This window comes from Oncorhynchus keta, chromosome 32 (assembly GCF_023373465.1).
Source record: "Oncorhynchus keta strain PuntledgeMale-10-30-2019 chromosome 32, Oket_V2, whole genome shotgun sequence".
Classification (NCBI taxonomy): Eukaryota; Metazoa; Chordata; class Actinopteri; order Salmoniformes; family Salmonidae; genus Oncorhynchus; species Oncorhynchus keta.
Genome location: NC_068452.1, coordinates 3,205,143 through 3,216,902, shown reverse-complemented (window position 1 = coordinate 3,216,902; position 11,760 = coordinate 3,205,143). Strand labels below are relative to the sequence as shown.

Sequence of the window (11,760 nt, the reverse complement as noted above, 5' to 3'; positions counted from 1 at the left end):
GATTGTAGTGATGGCATTGAGTGAGTAGCCCTGTGCTACTAGTGCACCAATATATATTTAAATCAGTTTCTCTCAGCCATCTCTGGTCCTAGAAGCTTCAATAGGGCTCAACAGGCTCTATACACTGAGTATTCCAAACATTAAGAACACCCTCCTAATAATTAGTTGCGCTCACTCAGTGTATATTTTCAATCTGCACAATGCTTTTCAATATAAACACATTTCTTTAAAAACAGACATGTCATGGGTTTTTATTTTTGAACATGGCACACTGGACACTGTGGGTTAAAAAATATACACGTGTATGGGCGTCCAAAAGAAAACTACTCAAAATACTGAATACATAGGCCTATTCATTTACAAAACTAACAAGAGACCATCCAGGACCATGGCTGTGCATCACTGATATGGATTCCTATATTTAGCTGGGTAGTGTACATTAGTGCACACCGTCGCAAAATGTTTTGCATCGGAAAACCAGATTTTATGTTTCGTATAGGACAAGATCAGCTAGTCCCTCCGGTTTGCTTTCTTTTTGTGCCTACTGAATCTGGCCCATGTAATACAGTGATGCTGAAGCTGCATGTTCACGATCGCGATGTTGACTATTGTCTCACAATGCTACAGCCCAAAGGGGGCCAGAGTTGCATCGTCTGGGTTCCAATGGGATTGACTAGAGCCAATTATCCATCAATGGCTCTGGGATTGACTATCATTACTGGTTAGATAAAGCACATCCGGTATACAACACTGCAACCAGAATGGAATGCACTAGAAATGTTATCCCAGTTTAATTGGGTATAGAGAACACCCACTGTACACTATTTTAATATGGCTAAGTATGCCAATGGCAAGTTTCTAGTAGCTAATTATGCAGTTGCAGTATAGAAAATATCAGCCTAGTCTTTTGCTACAATGCACAGCAATATTGTCTTGATTGTCCAAGCTAGTAATAAATGGTTTTAGTCAGTCAGTCAATAAATATTGTATTTCCTTCAGTCAGTCGATAGGTCGCAATAATCACTGTGCTGATAATGTAGTCTGCCGGTCATTTGTAAATATGTTGCATGGTCATGGCACAGGGTTACTTTGTCCAGTCCACTACACTTTTAGCCAGCAGATAACCTCTTGCTGAGGTAACTAAATCAAAGCTGCCGTTTCATCTTGGGAGTGGGAGTGTTAGAGACACCTAGATGTTAGTCACAGTCCTAGACAGTGAGTGACAGTCTCTTGTCACCGGAGTGGTATCCATAGTAGTCAGTCAGAGGGTCTTCCCCCATAGAAATATAATTAAAAATAGATCCCTATGGTCTCCCCCATAGAAATAGATAGTTCTCTATGGTCTCCACACTCAGAGGGGGATCAGTTCAGTTCTCAGCAGTGAGGGAATGTCATTTAAGGTCAGGGTTGACAATGTAAGGACATACAAACATTCACAATAACTCTCATAAACATCAACATGTAAAACACACACACCTTTCACTCTTCTGTGCCACCGACTCCCACCTCTTTGTCTTTCCCAAGCTAGTTGCAGTGATAAACAGTCCCTACACCTCCTCTCTCTCTCTCCCTCACTTTCTTCCCCCTCAAACTGCTGCTTTGTATAAAAACAAGTCCCCACGTCATTCTTCCTTTATCAGTTCCTCCCTGACGCCTCTCCTCAGGACTTGAGTCCCATGCGGGCCATCAGCTGTTCGTAGACGGTCCAGGCCATGGCTGCCATCAGAGTCCTCCTCAGAGAGCGTGGCACAGCCCCACGGAAGAAACCCCTCAGACCATGCTCCTGAAGGAGAGAGAAGAGGAGAGTTCAATCACTGTTCAGTTGGTAAATACAGTAGTGCGTGCAAGAAGAGATGTTCAGTCGCTTTTGGAGGAACATTTATGTTCAATAAGAAGTGCTCCATAGCTATATCTCAAGGATTAAAATACCCTCAGAATGGGAAGACTTGGACCAAGAATGGGACCTTACACACATGAAATGAATCATGTACTGTATATTTTCATTAAGATTCAGTCCTCACCATGTAGATGTAGCGAATGGCGTCCTTGGTTGTCCAGTGGGAGGGGCTGACCTGGATGTGAGTCTTGACCACGTCAGCTGGCTGGGTGACCACAGAGGCTAGGACTCCAGCCATCACCCCACAGCCAAAGTTCCCCAATGGGGCATAGGGCGACGAGCTCACCTCTGAGGGAAGAGACCGAGAGAATGTCAGACCTACCCGGGCACTAATAGAAAATACATGTCATTATTATGGATTACTCGGAATTCAGTGCAAGCAATACCCCATATGGCGTTTAAAAGCTTTTTACACTAACAGACACCAATGTAAAGAAATCTTGCTGAAGTAACACACTTGACTATTCAGTGTGTCGGTGTGACATTTTGTGGTCTCTCCCTCTTCCCCTCCTCTCACAACTGTATCCTCAGGGCAGACGAGTGTGTTTCTCTTACCCGGTGGCAGGGACCTCTTGGCCTGGCTGTAGAACATGACGTAGATGCCAGAGAAGGGGGCGTCTCGGAGCAGTGTGGCCGTCAGCCCGGAGAACAGAGCCCTGGGCCCCTCCGTCTCACACACGCTCTTCAGAGCTCCCAGGACGCTCACGTAGTTGTACCGTCCGCTCTGCGCAACACACATAGTAATACACCCTATTATACACTACAACCACAGTAGATCACGTAGTTGTACCGTCCACTCTGGAATACCTACAGGTTACCACGAGGGTTGGGGTCGGGTCCATTTCAATTCAGTCAATTGAAATGGACCCCAATGCTGAATACAGCGGAGGCTGCTGAGGGGAGGACGGCTCATAATAATGACCGGAAATGGAGTCAATGGAATGGTATCAAACACATGGTTTTCATCGGTTTCATACCTTCCCAGTCACTCCTTTCCGGCCATTATTATGAGCCGTCCTCCCCTCAGCAGCCTCGCTGACTGAATACTAACTCAACACACAACAACTAGCAACATTTAAACACTAAACCAAATAGATATCCACCACCTCTGGAAACCAACGGCGCCCCATTAATAAACAGATGACACATCGTAGTCATACAGATGAAGAAACTAGCAGGCGACATAGTTCCAGTAAACATTTGTAGTCGTGACACATCCTCTATGCACAGCTAGATGCTCAGTCCTTATAAAACCAACACGACAGCATTTATTCAAATGCAGATAGAAGCGTTTATTTCCCAAGGCAATCAGCTCTACCGTCAGATAACCTCTTTCGCTCCTGTCTTTTCCCTTTATCTCCCCCCTCTCTCTCCCTCTCTCTCTCTGCGGTAGCAGGCTGCTAATTCTACCATCATCCTCCCTCTAATTATACCTTCCATCTCTAGCCCACAGACACCAGAAATATCCCAGCCTATCTGCTAGAGCTTGTTCTATGCTATTATTGAACCAACAACTCCTCCCCTTCCTCCTTTGTTTACTTCCTGACTTCATTCTTCCTTTCCTCTTTCACACACATTCTGAACCATTCTTCATCTTAATTCATACATCCTTCCACCCCTTTTCCCCCCATCCATTCATGCCCTAATCCATCCTAAACATACATGGCTGTAGCAACCCTCACCTCATCCTTGCTTCTCTCCCTCCATCCCCTCCTCTCCATCCTACACCACTCCCTCAAAGTCTTTTTCCATCCTCATATAGCTGTAACAACCGCTCTCACACTCAACCATGCCTTAATCCCAGCTCCTTCCCCTCTCCATCTTTTATGGTAGTCCATCCCCATTCACAACACCGAGAAGAAGCTCTCACCTCGAAGCGTGTCTTGATGACGGTGACAGGCAGCATGCAGACACCAGCCACAGCCCTGGCCCCGGCCCCCAGCAGCACAGCCTCCCCAGCGTTAGGGGCCCGGCCATCCTGGAAGTAGTGCTGCTTCAGTGAGTAGAAGGTAGAGAAGTAGATCCCTACGCCTGGGATACAGCGCACAAACGACTGGGGAGAGAGAGAGAGAGAATGAGTGTGAGGAGAGTGTGTTAGGAGAGCGAGAGAGAGAGAGGTCAAGATTGAAATTGTTTCTACCTTCAATAAGAATTCAGCTACAGTGGCGAAGTGGATAAAAATGTCAGAATTCAGATATGACATCCACTGATTTTTTTTTAAACGACGGAGAACGACATGGTTCGACGGCAATAAATCAGCACAATCAACTTTTTGGAGTTTTCAAATTGCTGCTGTCTTGGAGCGAGAATTGGAATCATGTGCACTGTGCTAATGAGGACACAATAAAAGAGTCAATGAGAGCAATGTACAATTTGGTGAAATGCGCAAACGAGGCATTTGTGATAAGTACATGGGGCCGCCATCTTTAGGGCCGCCACCTCTGCTATTGTTCACACAAAAGAAAACAGTTGTAAAAAAAAGTCCTGTCGTTTTTGGAGAGCAACGTGATCTGCTAAGAATGCCTGGTTCACTAAACCAAAGTGATACACTAAGCCAGACTTCGTACACAGACTGTGTTAAAACAGGGAAAGTAAACCACAAGGCGAACAGGGAAGCCAGACTGCTTCGATTAGATTCTCACCGGTGACACTCCCTTCCACAGGCCCAGGAAGGTCTCTGTCCGAATGACCTGGACAAGCACTGTCATCATCCCCACCTTAGGAGCTCTGAGACAGGAGATAAATACATGGTTAAACACACAACATTCATTAAGTTAAGAGAGTGGATTGTTGAAAATAAGTGGAAGTCTACAAAGACAGAGTCACCTGTAGATTTGTTCCCAACACGTCTTCGGGGGTCAATTCTAGTGAGGAGTTGTTAGCATGGAAGTTTGTTCAATTAGCATATATGGGCCAAATGAGGGGATTCAAACTGTCTGAAAGCTACTGAAGAGGGATTCTACACTGCAGTGTGTGTGTCTGTATCAGTGTTTATGCAAGTATACATGCACGTGTGTGTGTGTGTGCGTCTCTGGCTCTTTCTGTGTACGTGTGTCCTACAGACTAGAGCTGGGATGATAAACCCAAAATTACAGACAAACACTTCGAACTCATACCGATTGCTAAAGTCGGTCATTTTCGGGGATTACACAATGTTCCTGTGTGCATTAAGCAATAGCCTACGGAGCGGCACAGCATATATGAAAGCAAAAAGGCATAGAGAAAAGCATCACGCTGCCGGAGCTCAACACTTTCATCTATGCCGTTTAATTCGAGCCAATCAGAGCCGTGTTCTATCCCAAGCTCCCAACACCTGTTATTGGCAGTTCTCCCAAGTGATGTTGCGAGTGGCCTCGTTCATTGGTGATGTTGCGGGTAGCCTTGTTCAAATGAACGGAGACAAACAAACTGCCGTCCCAGAAATCCAAAAACAATCGCGGCCAAAGATGGATGCTGTGTTGGTTGTTTGTGCCCATTTCGGTTTTCAACCTAGTGACATTGAGCAGAGTGAGGCGATGTGCTTGAACTGTCGCACAACTAGAGCAACCACTCGAGGTAACACCAACAACTGTTTCCACCATTTGAAACACAGGCAGGTAATAGAGCATGGCGAAGAAGAATTAGGCAGAGGCCAACAAGTGTCATGACTAGGGCTGTTATGAAATGTTGCCAGCAGGTGATTGTCATGCAAATAACTGCCTGACTAATGGTAATTGACTGTTAATTAACATAAACGTGTTTAGAATTTCTGGCTACCACGCATAGCCTACAAGCCACTGATGCAGACCTTAGCATCATCTACATTTTAAAAGTCCATTTAATATTGCTTTCAGCCTTACAATAAATCCATTATTTATTTTAGGCAGGTCTAAAGAAACATTAAGATGTGAAGAAAATGTAGCCCGTTTAAGAAGAACAGAGTGACTTAAAAGGGACAATGGAGCGCAGAGTACCGGCCAGTAGCATAAGTTAGCAAGTTTGGTAAGCTATCAGCGGCATCAGAGTGCAGTTTTGGAGCCTAGTTACCGTGACTCAACGGTCACGTGGAATTTGACTGTGGTTATGACTGCCGGTGTGGCGGTAATATGGTCACTAACAGCCCTAGTCATGACATGAGCAGTGCCCAGGGACAACACAATAAGGAATCGTTTGCACACACAACTTACTATGCAACACACACTAACCGATGGAATGAAATGACAGATAAAGTACCACATCGCAAAAGAAGATGGTTCACAATCTGGACAAGAAATACAAAATGTACGAGAAATGTCATGCCAAAATACCATCGGAGCTGAAACCGGTCGGTGCAGAGCACTATTTGGCAACAACAACTGATATGTGATCCAGTAGGATGGTGAAGCCCTACATGTCATTGCCACTGCACTACATCGAAGCTGAAGCTGCGCAGCAGGTGCCTGTAGACTGCCTACTTTGCAGTCGAAAAGTCCATTGTGTTTGGAGCAAATAACATGCTGCAATTACCAAACACCAATAGACTAATGGAGTTCTAAATACATTTACATATAAAATCAGTTTCATGTCTTTATAAGAAATAAATGCATAACTAAATAAATGTTTAAAATATACAGGTCTCTTTCTGTAGCAGCGTTACGTCATCTTTTAAACGCTGGATCACCTGGTAACCAAATAACTTAATAATAATGTATTACGGCCATTTCTTTGACACAGTGCACATAGGGTGGAAATGGAGAGTAACTGCGCACCTCCCCAAATAGTAAATAAATAAAAAAATCAGCACCCCCCAAAAAAAGGGTCCATTTATTGGTGATATGGATTGTTGTCCGTATTGCCGAGCTCCACTACATACCCCGGCTTCATGATGTTCTGCAGGGTCTGCAGGCGCGTCTTGACCAGGTCCAGAGGCTGGAAGAGCAGCGTGGAGCAGGTGCCGCTCAGGGAGCCACACATGAAGGCCTTGAGAGCTGGATGCGCCTGAGGGGGGGTGGGGGGCATGGAGAGAGAGCGAGATGGGAGAGAGAAGAGGGTGAGAGAAAAAAAATGGGACGAGGGATAAGCACACTTCATTGTATGTGACTGATAATACATGCACGGGCATGCAGGAAGGCAATACGGCTTACACCTCACATTCTGTTTGAAAACACAAACGATGCCCTAAAAGGCTTTGCACAGTACAGAAACATGTTCATGATGTATGCACAAGTACACACAGATACAACAAATTGCAACGACAGCCACAGAACACAGGCGAGCGCCCACACAACCAGTGGTGATGGAGATGCGTGCAGACAGTCGGCACACAAACAGAGGAGCTGTCATGGCGAATCACATGGAGACTCATCGTTATCATTATTCACACGTCTGACAGACAAATACAGAGGGGGGTGTATACAGACAAATGCTAAATATAGCTAGAGACGGTGGGGATAAATGGGACACACACTGATAAATGCCAACACACACAGGCGCACGTACGTACATACACCATTGCACTGCACACTCCCCTTACCCATCTGGATAAAAGGAATGCATATGTGAGGATGCTGTTCATGGACTACAACCCATCCTTCAATACTATAGTGTCCTATAAGCTCATTACAAAGCTCACATCCCTGGGTCTGAACTCCTCCCTATGCAACTGGGTCCTGGTAGGCAACATTACGTGCTCGACACGGATTCTCAACACGGGGGCCCCACAAGGGTGCGTCCTCAGTCCCCTCCTGTATTTCCTGTATACCCACAACTGCATGGCCTCACACAGTTCCAACTCCATCAAGTTCGCTGACGACGCGACAGTAGTAGGTCTGATTACCAACAACAACGACATGGACTACAGGGAGGAGGTAGGCACTAACGGCGTGGTGCCAGGTAAGCAACCTCTCCCTCAACGTCAGCAAAACAAAGGACCTGATTGTGGACTTCAGGAGGAGCCAGGCTGGACACATCCTCATCAACTGGGACACCGTGGAGACGGTCAATAACTTTAAATTCCTCGGTGTACAAATCACAAGGTCACCGTGGTGAAGGCGGCACAACAACTTCAGGATTATGAAGAAATTCAGCCTCTCCCACAGGGCCCTCAGTGTTCTACAGGAGCACCATGGTAAGGCAACTCCACCGCCTCTGATCGTAATGCACTTCAGAGGGTGATACGTGCAGCCAAACGCACCACTGGGTGCACACAGTCTGCCCTCCAGGACATCTACAACACCAGGTGTTGCAGGAAGGCCAAGAAGATCATCAGGGACCCGAGCCACAGCCTGTTCTCCCCGCTTCCATCACTCTGACGCGGGCAGTACTGGAGCATCATGGCAAAAACTGGAAGACTGGCCAATAGGTTCTACCCCCAGACCATCAGGCTGCTGAATAGCCACCACTAGTCAGCTACCTACTACCCCCCCCCCTGCTGCTCCCCCTATGGACAGCCCCCCCCAGCTGTCTTTTACTCTGCCCCCAACCCAATGACATTCATCACTGTTGCAGTTAATATGTATATTCTTATTATTATTTCTATTATTTAATTTAACTTGGTCCCCAACCCCCCTCAATGGTCATTTAGTCTGCCTGCTACTCTCCCTATGTTCACCCCCACAACAGTCTTTATTCTGCCTCAATTAACATGTATTCATTCATCGCTGCTACAGTTATGTATATAGTGCTATTTCTATTGTTGTTTTTTATGACCATTTTCATTGTTTTATTTCACTTAGTTCTGCAACGGATGTTCACTGTACCATCCAACTACACCTGCAACCCTGTACATGTGAATTTTAAACACTCAATCTGAAAAACACAGGGACACACAAACATATATACATACGCACACTCACAGATGGCACACACAAAGACAGATGCTGACAGGCATATGATGCCGAATCTCAAATACTGTAATCATGGTGATTAACAATTATTTTTTAAAGCATGTAGACACAAATGCACAGCAGCATAGCATAGCATGAAAACGCATCCACACTGACACTTGACAGTAACACACAAACACCACTGGCTATCCTCCCTACCTTTCCCAAGATGCTTGAGGGTTTGCCTGCTTGAGAATCCTGTTTCTGTTGCATGTCTCCCTCTTTCACCTCTCTCTCTCTGTGCTGCTGCTACGAACAGCATATTACAAAATAAGTCACCTCCATCTCTCGCTTCCCTCTCTCTCTAACACACAATGGTTTGCTGCTGCTGCTACCTCTTCTCACCCCCACCCCAGCTTTATCCACATGCTTCTATTGGTCTCTCTCTCGTCGATTCGCACATACACACACATATACACAACAGAATTGCGCCGCTCTCTCTCCTCCCCTCTAAATCGCTCTCTGACAAAATTTGTCTCTATGAAATGCGATGTATGAGTCATGCAGTGGCTGTGTCGCTGTGTGTATCTGTCTTTCTGTGTGTGACACTAAATATGGGTCACTGAGAATTGGATGGTGGTGGAAGTCTGTTTATGCAAATGAATGTGTGACTTTCAGCCCGTGTGTACTACACTGTCTTCCCCAGGCCTGGATGACATAACCAATGTAAAATTAGTGTAGTAGAATATTACAATGTTTGCACAGAAAATACAACTTTCTCAGTCTATGACAGCCTCCTTTACCCTGACGTCACAGGCTTAGTCTTACAACCCATTATTCTCAACATTACAAAAAAACATGTCCTATTTTTCTAAAGAATGCAATGACAACAATGACCAATGAGGGGCTGCCTGCCTGTAGAACATAAAAGGGTGTTGGGCCTCACCTCCATGCACTTTGGTAGATTTCAACTCCTTACTTCTGGAGAATATAGTCAAATCCTGCCCATGGCCCCAGGTATTCAGACCAAATCTTTGCAGAAAACGAATTTTCTTGAAAAACAGTGCAGATGCAAAGTTTGCTAACAGAATAACAGTTTGTGCCATCATTCTGTTACCACCAAACGCTGTATCTGCAATGGTCAAGTAAATGTGTTTGAGTAAAATGTTTGGTGGAAATTGTTAAAAGTAGTCCTTTTGTACTGAGATGTATGGTTTGTTTAACTTTGCAATCGTTAGTTTTTATTTGACATTCATTTTAAAGCTGCAATATGTAACTTTTTGGGTGAAAACCAAATTCACAGAAGTTGATTTATAGATCGGTCACTCATTGAAAGCAAGCCTAAGAAGTACATAGTCTAAGAAGTAGATATGCTCTATGTGCCTTATTTCTATGCTTCCTGTTCCTAAATTTCGTTCTTGCGTTTTGTGTCGTTTTTATACACAAACTACAAACATCAGATAAAATATATATTTTTGGTTATGGAAAAAACATTTCACTGCGGTATATATGGGTAAAAAAAACAACAAACGATTCCCTACACGTTTGTCATAAACTGAAATTAGGCGATCTATTACATTTTTAGCAACCAGGAAATGGCAGGACGTTTTTTGCATAGTGCGCCTTTAAAGTGAATATTCTGAGACTCGGTATCACTGTCAGTCAGGTTAGCTCGCTTGTATAGAACCAAAGACAATGCCTGTGGACTACACAGTCTTCATGTATACATGTGTCGCTAACGTTACTAACTTACCAGTGCCAACTCCATCCTTGATGCTGATGCAGTGGATGAATCCTGAAGGAGCGATTCGAGCGCCTCCTTCCCTTTTCTTGCCGTCTTGTCGCTGTTTGTTTACAGCCCCAACTACAGTGAGAGGGTGAATAGCTATACCAATTATATACGCATGTCAACATAATGATGTAAAGTTTTGCAAAGACTCGCTACAGCCATTCAACTATAAAAAGGGCTACACCAGGTCCAACTGAATACAGAACTTAGCTAACCCTACCGCTTTAGCTATTGAAAAGGGGGTCAAATGTCATGCACACGGCACATAACAGAACTTACCTGGCTTTTGACGTTCGCTAGGGACCGATGACTTGGTTCATTTCAAAGACAGTCATTTTGCCGGTGACAGGCTACAATAAACAAATCAGTCACCACACCAGATAGCGAACTTTTAGCTGAACAAAAAGCGAGTTAACGTGTAAGCGCGAACCTTTTGAGTAAAATACTACAATGGTGTTCAGGTTAAAGAAATAGTCCCGTTCACTCGTTAGGTAGCTAGCAAACTGTCTCACCAAAATGAAGGACGCTAGCTGTGCTGACTTTGCTAATGTAATGCTAGCAAAAGTAGTTGGCTGGCTTTGTACTAAAACGTTTGACTACTCACAGATACCAAAGTGTAGCCATCTACTATATAGTCGGATGTAATTCACAATATTTAACACATAGACCACATTGCAGTTGTTGCCATGCACCTTTTTTCTTGTCGGCGTTGGGAAATGTCAAACCTGAACCGTCAGTGCGACATGCGCAACTTCCCCCACGTCGCGCCAAGCCCCTCCTCTCTACCCGGTACCAGTCGGGGCCAACTGGTTGTGAACCGGTTTCATCTCGCTTTCTCCACTGCAAAATGTGCAGTTGGAGGGAAGCATAGGCAATTTTTCTAGTTCTACTCCTTGAACCCTCTTGTGGTGTACTTGAGGACTGCATGTGTGTAAATACAGTAGCTAATTTGTAGTATCACTCCTTTGTATAAACCTCCATCTGTGTTCCGGTCGAATTGTACAGATTTACGTTCTCTCTGAAAAATGTAGTTTATTTAATCTGATTGTCATAAGGTTCCATGACTTTATCCCCACACACAAAATACATGATGATTTTCATTACATTTTGGGTGTTTTATTTAACTTTTGTACAGCCGTGGTGTTCCTGGTCATTAGAATTGAATGGGTGAGACTACAATTAGTGTATAAAATTGAGTTCAGGCACATGCCCATTCATCAGAGGGACACACTTCCTCTCCCAGACCCCCACATGCATGTGTTTGAGCACACATACACACACCTCAACTCCCC

General features: G+C 44.7%; 1 protein-coding gene across 7 annotated transcripts; it reads right to left on the bottom strand.

Annotated features, from left to right (window-relative positions):
* Positions 1 to 235: 235 nt before the first annotated feature.
* Positions 236 to 11,316, bottom strand: LOC118364820 (mitochondrial glycine transporter B-like). Of its 7 annotated transcripts, none has more exons than XM_035746552.2 (10): positions 11,161 to 11,316; positions 10,748 to 10,818; positions 10,433 to 10,564; positions 8,899 to 8,988; positions 6,729 to 6,853; positions 4,540 to 4,624; positions 3,768 to 3,950; positions 2,453 to 2,621; positions 2,022 to 2,185; positions 236 to 1,783 (listed from the first exon to the last, which is right to left on the bottom strand). In XM_035746552.2, the coding sequence occupies exons 3-10, from the start codon at positions 10,445 to 10,447 to the stop codon at positions 1,661 to 1,663; spliced, it is 954 nt and encodes a 317-aa protein (XP_035602445.1). In that variant the 5' UTR covers positions 10,448 to 10,564; positions 10,748 to 10,818; positions 11,161 to 11,316; the 3' UTR covers positions 236 to 1,660. The 7 variants fall into 7 exon arrangements, with proteins under 7 accessions (XP_035602445.1, XP_035602442.1, XP_035602447.1 ...); XM_035746549.2 differs by having other exon boundaries at positions 10,433 to 10,543; XM_035746554.2 differs by adding an exon at positions 9,626 to 9,811 and having other exon boundaries at positions 10,433 to 10,543; positions 10,748 to 11,300.
* Between the last annotated feature and the right edge of the window lie 444 nt (positions 11,317 to 11,760).

Coding starts and splice junctions, on each gene's coding strand:
- LOC118364820 (XM_035746552.2), bottom strand. Junction 4,625..6,728: donor CAGAACATCATGAAGCCGGG/GTATGTAGTGGA, acceptor CTCCTGTCTCAG/AGCTCCTAAGGTGGGGATGA. Junction 2,622..3,767: donor TCATCAAGACACGCTTCGAG/GTGAGAGCTTCT, acceptor TGTGTTGCGCAG/AGCGGACGGTACAACTACGT.